This window comes from Orycteropus afer, unplaced genomic scaffold (assembly GCF_000298275.1).
Source record: "Orycteropus afer afer isolate SDZICR_OR568_19922 unplaced genomic scaffold, OryAfe1.0 scaffold00166, whole genome shotgun sequence".
Classification (NCBI taxonomy): domain Eukaryota; kingdom Metazoa; phylum Chordata; class Mammalia; order Tubulidentata; family Orycteropodidae; genus Orycteropus; species Orycteropus afer.
In genome coordinates this window covers 1,114,695-1,137,044 of record NW_006921753.1, presented here as the reverse complement: position 1 = coordinate 1,137,044, position 22,350 = coordinate 1,114,695, and the positions used below count along the sequence as shown (strand labels likewise).

At 38.1% G+C, this 22,350-nt stretch overlaps 1 protein-coding gene across 1 annotated transcript in view; it reads left to right on the top strand.

Moving 5' to 3' along the window:
- Positions 1-19,631, top strand: part of LOC103201837 (T-cell receptor-associated transmembrane adapter 1) — a 41,998-nt gene extending 22,367 nt beyond the window's left edge. The window contains exons 3-5 of the mRNA XM_007946580.1: positions 11,086-11,147; positions 13,564-13,652; positions 19,374-19,631. Of these exons, the coding sequence (XP_007944771.1) occupies positions 11,086-11,147; positions 13,564-13,652; positions 19,374-19,631 (409 nt within the window). The remainder of the gene's footprint in view (positions 1-11,085; positions 11,148-13,563; positions 13,653-19,373) is intronic.
- The last annotated feature ends 2,719 nt before the right edge of the window (positions 19,632-22,350 follow it).

The following is a 22,350-nucleotide window of genomic DNA, read 5'->3' as shown; positions in this document are numbered from 1 at the left end:
TCAGTTCCAGGGTGGTTTGGGGCTAGACAAAAGGAAATAAACTTCCACCACAGTGGTTTCCTCATTGAACTCTTTCCCGGTCCCTACTCAATTTTGGTCTAGGTAGGAAGCTATGCTGGAGGGGAAAGATAGTTGGTTCTCTGATTTTATCTTCCTGATTCCCTAAATCCCTGCTCTTCCTGTAATAGTAGAACAGAAACCCAATCACTTTAAAGGCTGCATAGCATTTAAATCTAACCGAAAATCCATCAGATATACATTTCTGGCTATTTGCCTCTGGAGTACTTTATTTTTCCTTTAAAAAGTAATTCTACACAATTGCTGTCTTCTTTATTGGCTTTTAGAATAAAATAGTGAAATAATCATGGTTTTGGGATCAAAATAATTCTGGATTTTAATTAAATTGTTGGAATTTCTCCATTTGCAATCTTAAGGAAATGATTGAAAATTGATGAACTTGTGTTCTAAACAACATATATTATAATATTTTACTTACTGAGAAGAAAACACCTAGGGTAAGATAATTGATATAAAAAAATGCTACTTATTGGATAAAAATTAATATCTAAGAAAATTCTGGCCTACTTGCTGTATATTTATCCTCTAATTTAGGAAAATAGTCTAGGTTGACAATCCTTTTAAGCTTATCATTTCTCTTTAGTCGTCAAAGTCTCTCTCAAAAAGCTTAGGACAAATTCCCAGCAGCTTTTGCATGGTGTGCCCGTGTGGCTCTCAAATGTGCTTTTGTCACAGAGCATATCTCAGTTCAGCTATTCCCTACCTTGAGTTGATTTCATTGATTTCTGGAAAGCTTTTCAGGGCAGGGGCCCTTTTTGCTAAACATGGTTATCTTATGTCCTTGGGCAGGTCTTTATTTCAATTTTCCTCCCCAGCTTTTCTTCAATAAGACAATAGAACCACCAGGTAGTCTTCCCTCATATCTCAGACTTCCAAGTGGGTATGCAGATGAAGCTCTCACCATGCCCACTGCCACACTTATATAACAAATTGTCTCCAAGTTTTGTAGACTTCTGTTTATTTTAATGTAAAAGTAACCATGACCCAAACCTTAACCCTGTGTGATTACAAGAAGTCCAATCCATTTCCAAAGAGTTCCTAACAATCCCTGGTAAGTGCTTTGTTGTTGTTGTTGTTATGTGCCATTGAGTCAGCCCCAACTCATTGTGACCCCTCCTTGAGTTTCCGAGGCAGTATCACTACGGAAGTAGATTGCCCAACCTTCCTTCCAAGGAGTTGCTGGTGGGTTTGAACCACCAGCCTTCTGGTTAGCAGTCAAGCGCTTTAGGCACTATGCTACCAGAGCTCCTGGTAAGTGCTTAGCATTCCAAAAATCTTATTCTTGGTTGCTTCTTACAACTTCCAGTTCCATATCACTGCTTTAAGGTTCTTTCTCAATCTCATCCAGAATTCTCCACATTAGCAGTTCTTTGTAGTCTGCAAATTGTGGCTAAAGATCCTTCTTTCTAAATACTCTAAAGCACAGACACTGTAACTCCATTGTATTTGATGGACTTTGTAAGAAATTGGGCATAATACAGGGGAATTTGAACACCTACCACAGAATGCAAATTTAGTGTTAGATATTATTGCCACAAGAGTTCATTAACCTTCCTCTCTACTAGATTATCTTCCTAGCCTCCAACCACATGAAATATTGCTGGAGTTTTTTCTCTTGCCCTGGAATAGATTTCTATCTTTGTTGTTCACCCACACCAAGTTCAAGACACCTACACACATGTCACAGTACCTGCCAAAGAGAATAAACGTTTAGTAAGTGTATACTTAGGCACGCATTGCTCCAGCAACTTTCTCTTTTCTTTTCTGCATCATTACCTTTTCTCTTTCATTTGCATTTTTCCCATCAATGTTTACGGTATAGTCCCCAATACTGGAAAAAAAAAAAAAAAGCTGCTTTGATTCTAGTTAGCCCTACAGCTAGTATCCAGTCAATACTTGTTGGCTTTTCTTCCTCTTCATTTCTTCTTTACTGAACCCAACCTGTTTAACCTTCTGTCTTCACTAATCCACAGGCTCAGCTCCTGTCAAGATCACCAATGAACTCCATTTGACCAGATCTTGATTTTATCTTACTCAGTCCATCTACAGCAGTTGATACTTTGCCACTCTCTACTTAAAACACTTGCTTGTATGGCCTCGTGGGCCATTTCCCTCTTTGCTTTTCATCCTATCTCACCAGTAGCTCCTTCTCTTCAATGTTAAGCATAAGAGGGCTCATCTAGTAAATGTCTTCTCTTCTCTGTTCATATTCATTCATAAATAATTTCATCCACTTTCATGACTTTAACATTTACATGTTGATAGAGCCCGATTTTATGTCTGCCAATTCAAATAAATGTCTATTAAACAAATCAAGTTAACATTTACTAAAACCAACTTTTGATAGCCCTCTAAGCTAACTTTTTCTTCAATCTGATAACTTTCCAATGTTTTAAAGTAACTTTACTTATTTATTTAGAAATATATTTCCATTTCTTATTTTTATTTAGATATTGCAACTGTACAGTTATATTATAAAATTAGGAAGCTAAAAAGAATAAGAGGGACCAAATAGTTTATTTTTCTTATTTTAAAGAAAATTGAAGTAAGAATTAAATCCAGATTAACCAGGTAGAAGTAATGATATTTTTTAAAGCCATATTTACTTATTTAAATCTACTTAGGTTATAAACTATTTGAGGGATTTTTAAAAAGAGATATTTATATTGAAATAATGATAAAATATAAATTTAAAATAGGGGCTAAAGAAAATATAAATGAAGTGGAAAATTAGGAGTCAAGTAAAAGGTACAGTTAATATTGTTTTCAATTTTGGAGTAGGTGTAGCATTTGTTAGGAGACTAATTATTTACTGATTATTTGTTAAAAGACCAATTGTTACCGGTTGAATTGTGTCCCCCAAAACATGTGTTGTAAATACTAACTAACCCTCATGCTTATGGGTTAAGAACTGATGGTATTGAAGGAAGAAGTCCAAGCTTCATGGAAGGCATTAGAGAAAAACAAGCCTTCAGGAAATGACAGTGTTTCACAAATGGATGCAATGCTGGAAGTGCTCACTCATCTGTGTCCAGAAATTTGAAAGACCTGTCCGAGTGACTGGAAGAGATCTACATTTGTGCTCATTCCAAAGAAAGGTGACCCAAGAGAATATGGGAATTATCAGATAGAATCATTAATATCACTCGCAAGTAAAATTCTACTCAAGACGATTCAAAAATGGTTGCAGCAGCACATTGACAGAAATTCAAGCCAGATTCTGAAGAGGACCACAGAACAAGGGATATCATTATCAAGGTTAAATGGATCTTGGCTAATAGCAGAGAATACTAGAAGGATCTTTACCTATATTTTATTGACTATGCAAAGGCATTTGACTGAGTGGATTATAACAATTTATGGATAACATTGCAAAGAATGGGAATTCTGGAATACTTAATTGTGCTCATCAGGAACCAGTGCATAAACCATGAGGCAGTTATTCAAGGAAAATAAGGGGATACTGCCACTCCTTGGAAGCAAGATTGGGCAATGTACTTCCATAGTGATACTGCCTCGGAAACCCAAGGAGGGGTCGCTAGGAGTTGCGTCCTACTCGACGGCACATAACAACAACAAAAGCATGGTTTAAGTTCAAGAAAGGTGTGTGTATCTTTGTACTATCTGAGAAGAAGAACATAGCATCAGGATTGGAAGAAGACTCATTAGCAACCTGCTTGCTGAAAGTGAAGAGGAGTTGAAGCACTTACTGATTACTGGCTGTGTAGTTCAAAGACTACACATCCTTCAGTATGGCCTCCATCTCAATATAAAGAAAATGATATCTTCACAATTGGACAATAAAAAACATCATGTAAATGGAGAAAAGTTTGAAGTTGTCAAGGACTTCAGTTTACTTGGACCAACAATCAGTGCTCATGGAAGCAGTAGTCAAGAAGTCAAATAATACATTACATTGGGAAAATCTTCTTCAAAAGACCCCTTTTAAGTATTAAACAGCAAATATGCCACTATGAGGAGTAAGGTGTTCCTGACCCAAGCCATAGTATTTTTGATTGCCTCATATGCTTATGAAAGCTGGACAATGAAGGAAGATCAAAGAAGAATTGATGTATTTGAATTGTGGTACTGGTGAAGAATATTGAATATATCACGGACTGCCAGCAAAGTGAACAAATCTGTCTTGGAAAAAGTATGACCAGAATGCTCTTTAGAAACGACAGGATAAATATTGCATGAGACCACTAATATAAAAAGTTAAGAAAAAGTTTACACACAGAAAGAATCATTCTTTGAATTTTATCATGGGTGGGAGGGGAACAAAGGGTAAATCATAAACTAGAGGGTAGACACATATTAACTTGGGTAAAAGGGAAGGCAATATATAACAAGAGGGAGCTCAGCACAAAATGATCAAGGCAAAGGAAGACATTGGGAGGAGCACAAGCGTTAAAGGCAACAAAGGTAAATACTATTACATACACAGTCCTGCAAAAACAGTAATAGCAATAATATCCTAGTGGATACATAGATAGACACTCAAGCTGAACAGCAGTGGGAAGGCGAATGGAACTATACCCATGAAAAAATATATATATAGGTTTGACAGAGGACATGTTTACTTATGTATTTATATGTGCTGCAAATATGTTCATGAATGTAATAGTCCACATAGGTGGCAATGTTATGAAAACTTCTTAGTTGTAACCAAATATCTTGAGAGAATGAATCACTGGGCATGGGGGCTCAGGATCAGAGTCTTGGAGGACATCAAGGTGAATTGGTGGCATAGTGCCTAAGGCACTTGACTACTAACTAGAGGGTTGATGGTTCGAACCCCCAGCAACTCCACGGAAGATGAGGCAATCTACTTCTATAAAGATTTACCACCTCAGAAAACCAATAGGGGTTGTTATGAGTCAGAATCAACTTGATGTCAGTGAGTTTGGTTTTTGGATTTTTGGAGTCCCCAAAAACACTGTTCTACATCCTACTTCAGTGAGTGGTGACTGGTGTCTTAAAAGGTTGTGAATGGCCATCTAAGGTGCAACTATTGCTCTCTCCCCATTTGAATCAAAGAAGAATGAAGAAAATGAAAGATACAAGCGAACAATGAATAGAAAGGCCTAATGGACCATGTGAACCCCAGCCTCTGGAATCCTGAAATCAGAAGTGCTAGATGTTGCCTCTCTTCTAATGCTGATGACTCTGAATGGGATCACAAATAGGAGGTCCCAGATATAGTGAGAGAAAAATGTGGAACAAAACTGAAAATCATGGAAAAGATTAGCCTTACTGGTCTGATGAAGACTGGTGGAACCCTCAAGGTTATTGTCCTTAGACACCTTCAAGCTGGGGAGGGAAAGAAAATCAATTGATATAAGTATTCTGTATAATGGGAGCTCTGGTAGCATAGTGCCTAAGGCACTTGACTGCTAACCAGAAGGCAGGTGGTTCAAACCCACCAGCCACTCCTCAGAAGGAAGATGGGGCAATCTACTTCCGAAGTGATACTGCCTCGGAAACCCAAGGAGGGGTCGCAATGAGTCAGGTCTGACTTGACGGCACACAACAACAACAACAACATTCTGTATAATAAAATTTAAAAATTAAACAAGAGATTGTATGTGGTTGTTGTTGTTGTTGTTATATGCTGTCGAGTCGGCCCCGACTTATAGCGACTCCTCCTTGGGTTTCCGAGGCAGTATCACTACGGAAGTAGGATTGCCCAACCTTCCTTCTGAGGAGTGGCTGGTGGGTTTGAACCACCAGCCTTCTGGTTAGCAGTCAAGTGCCTTAGGCGCTATGCTACCAGAGCTCCTTGCAATGCAAATGTGGAGAGAATATCCAAATTAATCTGATCATTCATTAATTTAGTCAGGCATTCCACAAGTATTTATGCTCAACACAGGCACATAAAAGGGCTAAGTATGCAGATTATACACAAACATCCACATTCATTCTCTTAGCATTAATTGAACTTTCACTGTCCTAAGTACCAGGGATGAGCTCTGGTAGCGTAGTGCCTAAGGCACTTGACTGCTAACCAGAAGGCTAGCGGTTCAAACCCATGAGTCACTCCTCGGAAGGAAGGTTGGGCAATCTATTTCCGTAGTGATAGTGCCTCGGAAACCCAAGGAGGGGTCACTATGAGTTGAACTGTCTGACTCAACGGCACATAACAACATCAAGTACCAGGGACATAGAGACAGACTCTGATATCAAGAATTTCCCAGCTATGCAATTTTAAATTGGTGTAAATAGAAGGATGTACAAGATGCAGATGTCACCAGGAGACAAAGCAGAAGGGCCTTAAGACAACATGATTTCTGATCCATATATATCTGATCTTTCATATAGCTGAAACTCTGGGTAGTGCAAATTATTAAGTGCTCAATTACTAACTGAAAGGCTGGCAGTTCAAACCCACCCAAAGATGTCTTGGAAGAAAGGCTTTGTGATCTACTTCCAAAAAATCAGCCTTTGAAAACTCTACAGAGGACAGTTCTACTTAAACATATGGGGTCACCATACTTTTTTTTTTTTTAATTCTTAAGGCTAGAATGGCACAACTTCATCTCAGATATGTTTGGACATGTTATCAGGTGGAGTAGTCCCTGAAGGACATCATGCTTTGTAGAGGTTCAGCAACAAGACCTTCAGAGCGATGGATTGACATAAGGCTGCAACAGCACACTTCAACATGGCATAGGATGGGCAGTGACAATGGCATAGGAATGGGCAGTGTTTCATTCTGTTGTTCATAGTGTTGCTATGAGTCTGAACTGACTTGATCTCACCTAACAACATACCTATGGATGAATCTCATTTGGGAGTTTGGTTTTCTTTGTTATATTAATGAGGCCATTTCATTATATTGATGTGTGCCATTGAATTGATCCCCACTCATAGTGACCCTACAGGACAGAGTGGGACTACCTTAAAAAGTTTCCTAGGCTGTAATCTTTAAGGGAGCAGGTTGCCAGGCCTTTTCTCCCACTGAGCCACCAGTGGGTTCTAACTGCTGATCTTTGGCTTAGCAGCTGAGTACTCAAGCATTGCACCACTCAAAGAAATCATTATCACAGAGTCAATTCCTACTGCTAACCATCCATGGGACAGAATAGAACTGCCTCATAGGATTTCCAAGTCTGTCATATTTATTGAAAGGAGTCCTGGTGGCACAGTGATCTGCTCCCATAAAGACTATGCCTTGGAACCCCATGAGGTGGTTCTACTCTGTCCTATAGAGTCACTATGAGTCTAAATCAACTTGATGGTACATGACAACAATCTTTATGAAAGCAGACTGCCACATTTTTCTCCCACAGAGCAGCTAGTGGGTTTGAATCACCAATCTTCCAGTTAGTAACCAAGTGCTTAACCACTCCATTACCAGGGATCCTGTTGCACCACCAGGGTTCCTTATATCAGTGTGCAGTAAGTTTTAAACCACTCACTTCTGAGATATAAAAGAGGAGGTAAGACACAGAAGCAAGGAAACACAGACAGAGGAAGATAGATGCCAGGCCACATGAATAAAGAAAATTCAGACTTCTGGCTTCCTAAACTGTGGGGAAAAAAAAAAAATGTATTTCTGTTCATTAAAGCCACCAATGTGTGGTATTCCCATCATAACAGCACTCAGAAATTAATGTACCATTACAAATAAATTCAGAAAAATGGAGGGTCTGGTTGGGCCTAAAACTCAGAGGTATGCAAGATTCTCAGATATGGACTTGTTTATTCATTTATTTTTTTAAAAGTAATTAATCTTCCAAATAAAACACTGCCAAACATTTATACTTGAACTGTACTAGATATTTGTAATAGACTGGGGCTATTTGGTACTGTTGAGAAATAACATATCTTTAAAATTGTTGGTTAGGCAATAGCTCCTGAATAATAGTTTATTTGAGATGATTAATCAGTTGAGGCCTGCCTGCAGACATAGGGGCACAGCATTATAAATCACATCTTATTCTCATTCATAGGAAATGAAATGATGTTAATTTTTTGGACATGATTTATCATTTGCCAGTTATATCTGGTATCTATATGGACTAGGAGAATGGATGGATTGTCTTATTAAAAACTTCACCTTTTGCTATTATGTTCTCTGCATAACTAGAGAAAATCCATGAGCAGAGACTACTGTGTATCCCAGTATTAAGTGGTGCTGAATTACTGATGGAAGAAAAAATTTATAGATGAGTTTCTTTGTTAACAGATAAGCAAAATAAATGCCAGCATCTGGGATTTTCAAACCACTTTGTACAGGTATCATTTGATCTGTTACTTTTGTTTTTAAGGACATCTGCTTACTACTTGCATATTCTGTGTGCTCCTTCAGAAGCATGGAGACTAATATAGATGTTATGCCTTGAGATAAGAGTCCTTTTTTCTTCTGATACAATTCCCTTTTCCTCTTGGTGATATGTAATCTCAAAATAAAAGAAGTTGGCACTATTTTATGAAATGTCACTTTCACTGCCTGATATTTTACTCTGTTCCTAGCCCGTCATTGTGAAAGCTGGTCACTGGGGCCATTATAGCTGGTGAAAATGGTATGATGTCTACTTTAATCCTAATAGGATTATTAACATGATACTATAAAGAAATTTAATCAAATAGCTGTATATTCTTGTAAGTTCTCCTGATTAGGGGGACCCAAAATTGTATTGTCTCCTACAGTGTTCCCTATAGCCCTTGCATTATGTCACCTTAGTCTGCAGGACTTCCTGGTGTTGTGGACAGAGAACAAGGCTTTAGGGCCAGGCTTGCATTATACACCTGTTGTTGTTATACACTCTCAAGTCAATTCCAAATCATACTCCCAGTTAATAAGTGTGCATCTTTGGACACTTGGAATTGCAAGTTCCTTGTCTGCACAATGGAAATAAGAATATGCATCTCATAGGTTTGTCTTGAGGATTGAATGAGCACTTAGCAGTGAGCCAGGTAAAGAACGAAGGTTTCTTATGTGTTAGTTATTACTGATATTTTTATTACATATAAGGCTACCCAAAAAACAAAACCCACTGCCATTGAGTCATTGCCAATTCATAGCAACCCCTATTGGGTTTCCAAGGCTGTAAATCTTTACAGAAGTAGATTTTCCTCATCTTCCTCCCATGATACAGGTGGTGTGTTTGAACCATGACTTTCTGGTTAACAGCCAAAAGCCTTACTCACTATGCCACCAGAGCTCCTTATATATGAGGCTAAAACCAAAAAATCCAAACCCACTGCCATGGAGTCAGATCAGACTCATAGTGACCCCTCTGTGAGTTTCCAAGGCAATATCATTATGGAAGTAGATTGCCCAATATTTCTTAATTTATTTGAATCTTAGGCTTTCATTTGTAAAATGGAGAATAATAATACGATTTTTGCAGTATTTCCCTGGGCCTCTTTTTTTTTTAAGGGAGGACGGAAGAGAATTTGTTGGCAGACTTGGGAAGGGCCCCCATGGTTGACCGGGGAGTTAGACTTTATCTTGTAGGGAAAGAGGAAGCTTAGACTGTTGGAAGCAGGGATAGAAAGATGGAAAGTGCATTAGTTAAGGTTCACTAGAGAAACATCTAACAACCAACAGGAGAGAGATAAATAGAGAGAGAGCTATCTGTATATCCACTCATCCATCCATCCTTCCATCTGTGTATAAAGATAGAGATAGCGAAATGTTTTAAGGAATTGCCTCATACAGTTGTGTTGTTGTTGTTGTTATGTGCTGCAAGTTGTCTCTGACTCATAGAGACCTTCCTTGAGTTTCCAAGGTGTTATCTCTAAGCAAGTAGATTGCCCAATCTTCCTTCCCAGGACTGGCTGGTGGATTTGAACCACTAACCTTCTGGTTAGCAGTCAAGTGCCTTAGGCACGGATCCTAGTGCCCTCTGGTGGCTATCATCCATATGTGCCCCTGTCAGTGACTTCTGGGGCACAAGGGCATGGCAGTGTGGAGGCCTGTATATCCTAAATCCATAGGTCAGGCAGCAGGCTGGAAAGTCCGGAAGGATGTCTGTGTCCTAGTTTTGAGACCAACCTCCTTCTCCTCTCAGTAACCCCAGTTTCTGCTTTTAAAGCCTTCAACTGATTGGATAAACCTCAGGCACACATATTATTGAAAGTCATCTCTTTTACTAAGAGTCAACTGCTTGTACATGTTAATCACATCTGTGAAATACCTTAACAGCAACATCTAGACTAGTGTTTAACCAAACAACTGGGCGTTGGAGTATAGCCAAATTGACACATAAAATTAACCGTCGTAACACTCAGATTGAGTGTTTGCTGGGGCTTTGTGGCTGCTACTGTAAGAAAGGGAGAGGGCAGGAGTGGAGGTGGGAAGACTGAGAAGAGAGGGTGTAGCAAACACCCAGGTGAGGGATGCTTTAAGTTTGGGGCAGAGGGAGGGGTGAAGCAGTCGGAGAGAGGACATTTCTTATTTTTAATTTTTTTTATTGTGCTTTAGGTGCAAGTTTACAGAGCAGAGTTTGTTTCACATTCAACATTTTGTGTACATTTAGTTTCACTTCCTCAATTACCATCCCCAGCCCTAACCCAGTCCCCTCCCCTCCCTTCCCAGTAACCCTCCACCAACCCACCACCCCACCACCTCCAAACCCCTCATAGTTATGCACTCCTGTGTGTCCTGCATTTCCTCCATGCAAATATTGCCCCTCTGGTGCCCCATGGTTGATTGTTCTGAGGGATGCATCTCCATAGGGTATGTGGGTGTGTCACCCTGGGTTGAGTGGTCTGTATGTACATCTTGTTTACTATTAGGCTGAGAGCGAGCCCCTGGGAGTGAGATTTATTCCAGGCTCAAAATGTATCCCAGGTCCATAGTATTGGGGTTCTCACCAGACTCCATGTAACCAGTAATTCTGGTCATTATAGTGGTTTTGGATTTTGTTCTACATTTTCCCTCTATCCAGGATCTTCCCTGGGCCTTTGATATTGATAATAGATTTAGCTGAGCAATTAGTTATGAACTATGTGTAAAGGAGTTCTAATAATAGAAATTATTTTTCCTTGTTACAGGGATGATGAATATTATATTGAAGACACACCAATTTATGGCAACTTAGATAATGTGGTCCCAGGTATGTTTTCTTTTTCCATAAATTAAATGGATTGATTATATTAGGGAATAACCCATTTTAGTCCACAAAGGATTTGAAGTGGCTTATTTTTATCATAATCACATTTGAATACCCCAATGGAAACCATAAATTCAGGAGAGATTATAGCTGTTTAGTATATATTTCTAAAACTACATCTTATAAGATATAATGCAACATTCAGTGTAAATCAACATCCTGTTTTTCTGTATTATCATTATTTCACTCTAGCAGTAATGAGAACACAGGAAGACTCAATTACCATGAATTTCAGCATGCAGAATTCTATGAAATAAAGCTATTTCTAGAACAGAAAATGGTCTGCAGAAAAAGTGCTTTGTGCTCTGTATACAAAAGCAAGTCATCTGGACAATGAACACTTTCTCTGATTTCCCTTGCTTTAACACATTCTTTTTAAAGTGGAGTGCCTAGGGCTGGAATGATGGCAGGTGGGTGAAAAGAAGAACACTAAATAATCACTGAGTGGTTTAAACGTTTTTTGTTCTTATATAATGAGTGCTCTTCAATTCCTAGCATTCTCTGTTACTTAGAAAGTCCCAACCAACTAAAAACAAAACCTCTCTAAATTCTTCAAAACGGACACCCCTAGTCAGGTCCAGAGCTCTGATGAGAGAAGCTTCTAGGATAAGGCTTGTTTTTAATGCAGCTTTTTCCCTCCAAGCATTCTCTTGCCTTAATTTGTGATAGGAGACTCAGGATTAATTCCTGTCAATCTCTAGGTCTCTCACTGAGGGACTTTGAGTAAGGTACTGACTTTATCTGCATATGTCTATATCAAAGCAGGAAGAAATTCTAGTCTGGACTATGGGGATTTTATTTTATAGATTCCAGAATTTGTTTAAAATTTTGTCTTTCTCTCCTTTCACCACAATGTGAAGAGCAAAACCTCTAATCTCTGTACTCTTAAGTAATCAAATATTATTAAAAGTTGTTTACTGTCCTGTTTTGCAAAATCATGGTGCCAACCTGTTATATTTGAAGATGTGTGCATTCTCATGAATTTTTGTGACTCAAAGCCCACCATATCTATAATTCCCATTCCCAAGGGAGCACAGGTGTTACCTCATATATTCTGATTTAGGAGGTCCAGAATGTTGTTAGATGCTCATGAGTTGATACCAACTCATGGTGATATCATTTGTACAGAGACCCATGGTGATATCATTTACACAGAGAACTACTCCATCAGGTTTTCAAGTTTGTGACTTTTTGGAAGCACATCAATAGGCCTATCTTCAGGCACCTCTGGGTGGGTTCAAATTGCCAACTATTGTCTAGGAGTCTGCTATTTAACAAACCTGCCAGGTTTCTTATGCAGATTTTCCAAGGACTACTCTATAGACTCTTACTCTGTTTTGATTTTCATAAAAAGTTGAAATATATCTTTGTTCTCTATAGGATCAAAATGGTATAATCCTTTTTTTTCTGCCTGGATACTTACCATCTCACCAGTCACTACCCCTCCTTAATATCCCTTTCAAATAGGAGTGGCTGCTGGCAGAAAGGCACAAGAAGATTCATTAAGCATGCACCTAACAAGAGGAAGTCAGTACAGGTCTGCTGACTCTTAGACCTAACACAAGAGACCCAAATATTTAGGAGCAAATAACACAGACCCAGACCCTTAGGGCAACCTGGCCAATCTGTCTTCCACTAGGGAACATCATAACCTAAACTCTCTTTTTAAAAAAAAAAAAAAAAAGAAAAAAAATAGAATGTAGGGTTTAAAATGCCTCTGAGAAAAACTTCTTACTCATAGACCAAATTACCAAGTTGGAATCATCCATATATGTGCTGTATGGCTCATGCTACACAGGCCACATTCACTCATTCTTAAATAGTAGAGTACAGAGTCCTTTAACCCTTGGGTTCTCTACAAGATCTAATGGTAGTTTAAGTCAAGAGTAGCAATGGTCTGAAAAAAAGTAATATGATCTAATCATTATTTCAAATGACATTTTTTTTTGTCTTATTAATGCTATGAAACACAAGACTTCTCTACCTTCAGATCTATAAAGAACAATTTGGGCTTCTCTACCTCTTCCCTAGGAGCTCTGGTAGCTTAGTGCCTAAAGCACTTGACTGCTAACCAGAAGTCTGGCGCCTCAAACCCACCAGCCAGTCCTCGGAAGAAAGATGGGGCAATCTACTTCCATAGTGATACTGCCTCGGAAATCCAAGGAGGGGTCGCTATGAGTCGGTTCCGACTCGATGGCACATAACAACAACAACAACCTCTTCCCTACCAACACAGGAACTAGTCAAGTGATTTTTGGGGGTCTCATATCTACAGCTAAATATTGTTAGGATCATGTACTTATTTGTGCTAGTATCTTCATTTTCTCATTGTAAAATCATGATCTTTTCAACTTCCAAGAAGCAACAGATGAAAATTACTATGAGCAAATGAAAGCCCGACCAGAGAGATCTGTGAATAAACTGCAAGACACCTCCCTACCTGCACAGGTGTGTTTTACTTTCTCTTTCAAGGGTCAAATTCTGCCGACTCATAGCAAATATCATGTCTCAAAGGCATAAAAAGCATAAATTCTGATGCACCTCTGATGCAGCCTGCCAGGAATTTTATATTTTGAATCAAGTGTCAAGTTCTGCGACCTGAGTTTGAGTTTTACAGACGTGCTCAAATGCAAGTAAAAAGGACCACATTTGATTAGTAAAAATTGTGTATAATCATAAAGGCAATAGATTTAAAGTGAAACATGGTTTCTATCCCCAAATAATGAATTAAGCCATTTTTTTTCAGACAAAAATTTAAGTGCCTCACAGACATAAGTATAAAAGTTGATATATATATATATATATATATATATATATATATAAAACTCACAAAACCAAAAGAAAACTGAACTCATTGCCATCAAGTTGATTTGACTCATAGAGACCGCTCCTTGGGTTTCCAAGATGATATATCTCTATGGAAGTAGATTACCCAGTCTTCCTTCTGAAGAGTGGCTGGTAGGTTTGAACTGCCAGCCTTCTGGTTAGCAGTCAAGTGCCTTAGGCACTGTGCCACCATGCTGACAAGACTGAGGAATTCAAAAGAGAGAGGAGAGAAGGGGAGAGTAGGAAGGCAGAGGATAAGAGAGAAAGGAGAAAGAAGGAATACTTGATAAGAAATTAGCTGTGTATAAACAGCTGTCTGTTCTATGAGACAAATGTGTGCAAATTTTCATACAAGTTCTGTGGCTGTGTTCGTATGGTCAGAACTTGTGAAACATACACATAGCTTCTATGGGGATAAACCAGTTTGCTATTGGGTCGATTCTGACTCATGGAAACCCCATATGTGTCAGAGTAGAACTGTGCTCCATAAGGTTTCCAATGGCTAACTTTTCAGAAGTAGATTGTCAGATGTTTCATCTGAGGCACCTCTGGGTAGATACAAATCACCACTCCTTTGGTTAGCAGCAGAACACATAAACCATTTGTACCACCCAGGGTCTTCAGTATGGAAATAGGCAAGTCAAAACCCTAAGTGGAAATACAAAAACCCAAGAAGAAATGCATAGTTTCTTTTTCTAACACAATCAGTTCAACTCTTCAGAATATAGCACCAATTTCATTAAATATCATTCAAAATCCTTAGCCTGCTTGCTCCTGATGTATTGTAAATTTCAGTTAAAATGTTTTTTCTTCTTTCCCTCCCAGACTTTATCCCTTCAATTATGTCTTCTCTCCCTGTTCTAGAAATGGTAATAGAGCCAATATTTCCTGAGCAGTCATTGTGTGTCAGTCATTGTGTTGCGTGCTTCACAGGTACTATTTCCTTTGACTCCTGTGATGCAGACAGCATTATCATTCCCATTTTACAGAGGCTTATAAAGGATAAATAACTTTCCCTAGAGAACTCAGGTACTTTGTAGGAAGACAGAATCCAAACTTAGTCCTACTAACCACAGACAACATTCTCCTCTCAGAAATGTTTCACAGCGTGGAAACTTCCCATTAAGGTAGAATTTTTCTCTATTTCTTTACATGAGTCCCCTAAGAAATCAGACTTCTTGAAAGTTTTCTTTAGGTTTAGGCAAGCTGTAAAATCACCACCTAACAAGCAAATCTGTGGTCTCTTGTTCAGTTAATTTATTTTCGGATTAAGTGTATGAAAAAACTGCATGATATAATCTGCTAGGGAGCTCTGGTGGCATAGTGCCTAAGGCACTTGACTGCTAACAGAAAGCTGATGGTTCAAATCCACCAGCCACTCCTCGGAAGGAAGGTTGGGCAATCTACTTCCGTAGCGATACTGCCTCGGAAACCCAAGGAGAGGTCGCTATGAGTCAGATCCAACTCCATGGCAGTGGTTGCATTTTGCATTATAATCTGCTAAATCTATTATTACAAAAGAAAACTTCTCAAAGAAGTGTACAATTTAACCATACCATTTGAAATGTAGAGATTCACAGTGCCTCAGTGGTGAAAGAACTGAGAATTCTGAATAGAGGCTATTGTTTAATACATATGAATTGTGTAGGCCAGCTTCATTTGAGCTGCATTTGTTTTTAGTATTATTATTTTTATTTTTTTATTATGATTTGTGTGAAAGTTTATAAAGCAAGTTCATTTTCCATGCAGCAGTTCATATACATTTTGTTTCATGACATTGATTGCAATCTCTATAATGTAACAGCTCTCTCCCTTCTTCCTCCCTGTGCCTTTCTTTCTTATGCCTTTCTGCTTTCTAAGCTATCTCCCTGTACAAATTCTGCCCTTCTGCTGCTTATGCACAGGGAGACAGCTCAGGGGGCAGTAGTCCATGGAAGGATGGACACAGGGAAGAGGTAACTATGGGGAGGGGAGCTGTTGCATTGTGGTAAACTGTAGTCAATGTCATGAGACAAAGTATATGTGAACTGCTGTATGGAAAGTGAATTTGCTTTGTAAATCTTCACCCAAATCACAATAAAAAAAAAAAAAAATTCTGCCCTTCTGATCTCCTATGGATTGATGGTTCCAAGGGATGTACCCACTTGGTGCAAATGTTCACTTTATATGCCTATTGTTTGGCTGGAAGCCATGGGAATGAGTTCAATTCCAGGTCTGAAGGGTGACTCAGGGGAGCTGCATCTGGTTTTTACTCAAGTGGAAATTGTACAAAGCCTTAAAATGTCATTTAAAGTCTAAGATTTCAGAAATTATACATTTAAAGATAATTCTAAGGAAATTAGTCCAATTACATTACACCCTTCTCACAAATTTATTTTCACGTATTACAAGTAATCTCTTTATGTTTGCTCAATTCCATTTGATTAGAATAATTATCATCAAAAACACATACTGTTTGCTACTACAATACTTACTTCACTATTTTAGTCAATTACAAAAGCAAGAGGAATCTACAGCATTATCTATACAGCTAAACCTATATTTATTTCTTGAAAAGAAGTTAAAATAACTCATTGCCCAGTGGGAATGATGATATGTACGGTTGAGAAGTTGAAATTTTCGTATCTCGGTCTACTATTAATTAGAATCAATCAGGGAACATAGTAATGAAATAAGAGCCCACAAGAGCTCCAATATTCTAAATTAATAGGGGCATTAGTGATCTTTCTCCTCTTCCCCCATATCTATGTCAAAATTTCTAACCAATCTCCTGCCCACCCCCCGCCTCCTGTATCAGCAGCACTTTCTTTCTCCCTAACAAGGCTAACGCTCTTACTTAAGCTCTTGACTGCCTCTCCCATTTCTTTTAGGACTTTATGACTTCAATTATTTATTTTTTATCCATATTTCAATTGTTCTTTAAATGGATATTACAATTTGCCTACCAATAAGTGCCAGTCTCCCCAATATTTATAATAAAATGAAGAATACAACATAACTTACTTCAACCTGTTTTTTTCCCCCCTTCTAACAACTGAACTGGTTATCACTTTCCTTTATTTTACTGTTTCCATTTCTTTCCACCAGTACATATTTCTTTACTTCTGGCAGTATGTCTTCCACCATCTACTCAACTGAAATAGCACTGTGGAAGTTATAAGCGACTATCCAATTCGTACCTTTCTCAGGACATACATTCTTTGAAGTCTGTTACATTTGATGAACTTGGCCAATTGTTCACTGCATATGAATTATTTAAAATGCTCTCAGTTATGAGTGCAGAATAATTATTCAAATCACTCTCCATATAAAGGAACTTATTGGCTCATAAAACTGGGAAAGCTAATGGTGTATTTTGATTTTGGGATGACTAAATATGGAGGCAATCTCTGTTTCCTCTCTACTTCTCTGTTACCAACTTTATTCTCTTCTCATATAGAATCCCTCTACTATGTAGGCAAATAATTGCAAGACCCCGATTTTTATCCTTCCACCAATCAACCGGAGGGAATAAGCATCTTTTCTATCTCTGAATCCCTGAATCTACATATCAATCCCAAAGATGTCACCTAATTAAAAATAAAAAACAGTTGACATTGAGCTGACTCAGACACATCATGACCCTATGTGTGTCTGAGCAGAATTGTGCTTCATAGGGTTTTCAGTGGCTGATTTTTCAGAAGCAGATCAGCAGGCTTTTCCTCTGAGGTGCTCTAGGTGGATTTGAATCTCCAACCTTCAGTTTCCAACTGAATGCATTAACCATCTGCACCAGGGAATTTTCATCTCATTACAAAAACCAAAAAAACAAACTCATTGTTGTCAAGTCAGTTCTGACTCATAGTGACCCCTTCTGAGGTGGTATCTCTACAGAAGTAGATTGCCCAGTCTTTCTTCTGAGGGGTTGCTAGTGGATTTGAACCACCAGGCTTCTGGTTAGCAGTCAAATATCTTCGGTACTATGCTGCCATTTGACTGCTAACCAGAAGGCTGGCAGCTCAAACCCATCAGCCCTCCTCAGAAGGAAGACTGGGCAATCTATTTCCTTAGTGATATCACCTCAAAAATCCATTTTACAGGCAAGAAAACTGAGACTCAGAATAATTTTTAAACACTGCCCAAGGTATCATGGTTTGTATTTGACATAGCAGAGATTCAATCGTAAACTTTCTGGCACCAAATTCAATGTCTTGCCTCCAGGTCTGTTGCATCTCAGAGTCTCCCTAGTCTCCTGTCCTTAAACTAGTATTGACCCAGCCTTAGGCAAGAGAGAAAAGAAATTCTGGTGACATGATAGTTAAGTGCTTGGTTGCTAACTGAAAGTTTCATGGTTGAAACCCACCAACTCTACGGGAGAAAGACATGGAATCTAGTTCTATAAAGATTGCAGCCAAGAAAACCCTATGAGAAAGTTCTGTTCTGTCAAATAGGGTCACTATCAGGTGGGATCAACTTGGCACCCAACAGTAACAACAGGCCAGAGAGAACCTCCAGACTCTCTTAGACATAAATGGGTATCTCCAAGGCTAACCTAAAATGAGCTCAAACAGAATCTGGGGGCAGGCAAAAAAGGAAAGATATGAAATTTAATGATTTGCCATATGCCAGTCATGTTAATGAACACCATTATCTTTAAAATTCTGAAGCTCTAAAAGTGTAGGAAAATTGAGGATTTTTATATTAAGTGATCAAATATTAAGCAAATTGAAAATATGGTTTGTTAAATTCCTTCTTCTCATGCATATTCACAGTTTAACAAATTGGATAAAGTTCATTGGTAAGAGCCACATAGGACCAGAGCTATGTGAAGTGGCAGTAGGGGTGGGAACAGGTGAGAGGTCACCTAAAATCTTCATGTGCATTTTAAGTTTAAGAAAGAAATAACTATACAGAAAAAATTTAATCTAAGCATTTTTGTTTTCCACTTTAAAAGTCTTGAATTGGGTACTGTGTTCTTCCTGACATCCTAACTTGACAAATTTGGCAAACAAAGGTAACTGAGGAGCTCTGGTAGCATAGTGGCTAAGGCACTTGACTACTAACTAGAAGGCTGGTGGTTCAAACCCACCAGCCACTCCTCAAAAGAAAGGTTGGGCAATCTACTTCCATAATGATACTGCCTCAGAAACCCATGGAGGGGTCGCTATGAGTCAGATCCGACTCCATGGCACATAACAACAACAACAACAGCAACAAGGTAACTGAAGCCCAGAAAACAAGTTATTGCACTTATTTTTCGTAGGTTATATAAATTCTCAAGAGTCATCACAGCTAAAGAATGGCCTGTTGTTGGTGTTGCTAGAACGGCCTAGCTATGGAATATTAACATGCCTTTCTTTTTAGTCAGCAGATGAAACGCATATGTGCTATGCCTCACTAGATCACAGCTATAAAGGGAAGCAACGAAAGCCCAGGAAACAGACTACTCCTGTGTCACACAAGGATGAAGATGAGCAATTTCATGCAATGGATGCCAGCACATCTAATACCACTTTGGTAAACAGTATCCCACTAGAAAGCCAGGCAGTAGAGGAAAGCATTCATGATGATCCCATCAGACTATTTGGATTGATTCGAGCAAAGAAAGATACTATAAATTAGCTGGACTATGATGTAGCTGACTGATTCTGCTCTTATTAGAGGCAGTGTTAAAGAAAACAAGGTCCCCACATGACACAGGATGACTGCAGAGTGTTGGTTGGATCATTTGTTGGCAAGATGATGGTTCATCTATAATCCAGAGCACCTAATCTTGCACACCAAGTGTAATGTCATGAAAATTAGTTGTTTGAATTCATTTTTAAAGTGCCTAAGTATTAAAATATAAAATAAAATCAAGTTTACAAATTGAGCTTGATAACAAAGTCTCAATTTCAACAACACTTTATACTCAGGTAAATAAACATTTCTATTTTAAGCATAAGTATGTTCTGGAACACACTGAAAGAAAAATAAAAGTCAACAATGAAAAAAAAGTATTTTTCACCAGTGGGAAACATCTCATAATTGAAAGACCTTTCTAATTGTAAGTGTGGAAGATGTTAAAACACATTACCAATAGAAGTGGGATAATTTTCTCAGGTTTTATTTTTTGTTCAAATTGAAATATTTTATTAGGTTTAAAAATTACTATTAAAAAATGCACGTCCTTTGCAGTAATTAGACAAATATCACAAAGAATTTTAAATTGCCAATGGTCAAAGATAATCACTATTAGCAATTTTCTGAATATATTTCTAGATGTTTTTCTGTTTATGTCCATGTAAATATATCAGTTGTTTCACTGTTTTTACAAAACAAGGATGTATTATTTTAACATCATTTAAATGTTTTTCACGTAACAATATATTGAGGTTTTACTTCTACACTTACATTTAACTAAATATAGTTATACATCATAGTTTTTAATGTTTCTAGAACATCTCAATGATGGTTACATCAAGTTTATTTAAATAATTTTTGAAGTACAATATGCTTGTGTCCAACAAGTTTTCTTCTTTTACAAATAATATTGTACTGAGCATACTTCTTCACACATTTGGCTACTTGTCTGACTTCTTTATGCTAAATGCTTAGAAAAAAAATTGATTACTGTGTTAAAAAATCAATTGATAGCTTCATATTTTGAAGCTTTACTCATAATATACCTCCAGAAAATCTGAAGCAATTTACATTTTCTCTAATAGTTTAAGAGAATGTCTAATTTCCCACATTTACACAAACACCAATCTTCACCTTTCTTTTCTATCATATACATTCCTATTTGCCCATTTTGAGTATGTATTTCCTAATTTACTGATCAAGTTAATTGTCTTTCCATATGTTTATTGACCATTTGTAATTCTTCTTTTGTGAATTGCCTATTCACATCAATTTTTTTCTCATAGATTATTTTTCTTATTAATTTGCAAGAGATTGTTACATATTAATATTAATGCATTATCTACCAAATATTAATTTTTTCCCTTAGTTTGTCATTTGTGTTTTGAATTTGTTTTTTTCTGCTGTTTTAAAAGAAATACTTTTACAATATGTCACCCCTCCTTTTGGGTTTCTGCTTTTGTTGTAATGATCAGAAAAGACGTCCAACCTGAACATTATGAAAATAGCCACTGTATTGATTTCATTTTTGTATTTAATTATTTAATTATCTCAAATTAATTGAGGTGTAATAAAGATCTTACCTCATTTCGCTCCCAAATCTTAACCAGTTGTTCCAATGATTTATTCACTGATTACTTACTGAATAAGCCATCCTTTGACCACTGATTTGAAATCATGTATCACATTTCCTTCTTTACCATATATATCATATTCTTACATATTCTTAGGTCTGTCTATTCCTATTCTTCCATTGATGTATCTTCTCCCACCAGTACCATAATATTTTAGTTACCAGTTTTTCACATATATTTTGAATTTATGGTAAGACATACTTTCATTCACACCTGATTCCTCAAGATTTTCTCCTTTTCAGACATATTATTCTAGTGAATGAATTCAATCAGTTGTTTTCAAATGTAACCACTAAAACATAACCAAAGCTATATCTAACTCCCTCCCCCAAGAAAAAAAAGTATAATTAAAGAACCATTCAGGAACATCATGTTTCTTAAAATAAGTTTCTTAAAAATAAAATCTTCGGGGGTTCCAGCAAGATGGCAGACTAGGCAGAAGGACTGCACAGACACTCTTCAACAAAGAAAAGGGAAACCAATTAACACAGGCACAGAAGATATCTTGGACCCCTGAGCCTTGAAGGGAAGAATACAAAAGTGGACTAAACCCCACCTAGCAGAAGAATTTGCAGGAAAATACCAAAAAAGGAGACACACGGAGCTGCGGTCTGGCAGCAACCCAAGCGACTCTGATGGCACAGACAGCTTGGAGATTCCCGAGTGGTGGTAGGACCTAAGAATTAACCTAAAAACCACCCTGCTAGCCAGGGACTGCAAGGAGGACTGTGCACGGTGGCTGGGGAACAAACGGAGAAGGTGAAGAGAAAGATGGGCTGAGCTGTGGACTTCTGCAAGTCCAGAGGGCACCACCATTTTGAAGGTTTAAAAAGCAGCTTGACTATTTTGGATATTCAGAGACAGCGCTCTTGCAGATTTCTGGGGCTTAAGAACACGTTCTGCTTTCCAGCAACTCCAAGGACACTCGGGGCCTGCAAGACTGAAAAGGTACAACTTTCTTCTTGTTACTACAACCTACACCCACTTGGTGAATGGAGGTGTGGCCGTCCCCACTCCCACCTACCTTCTGGGCCCACAGGAACTCCATCACAGTCTGTGTGCTCAGACAGAGCCTGGGTGCCCTA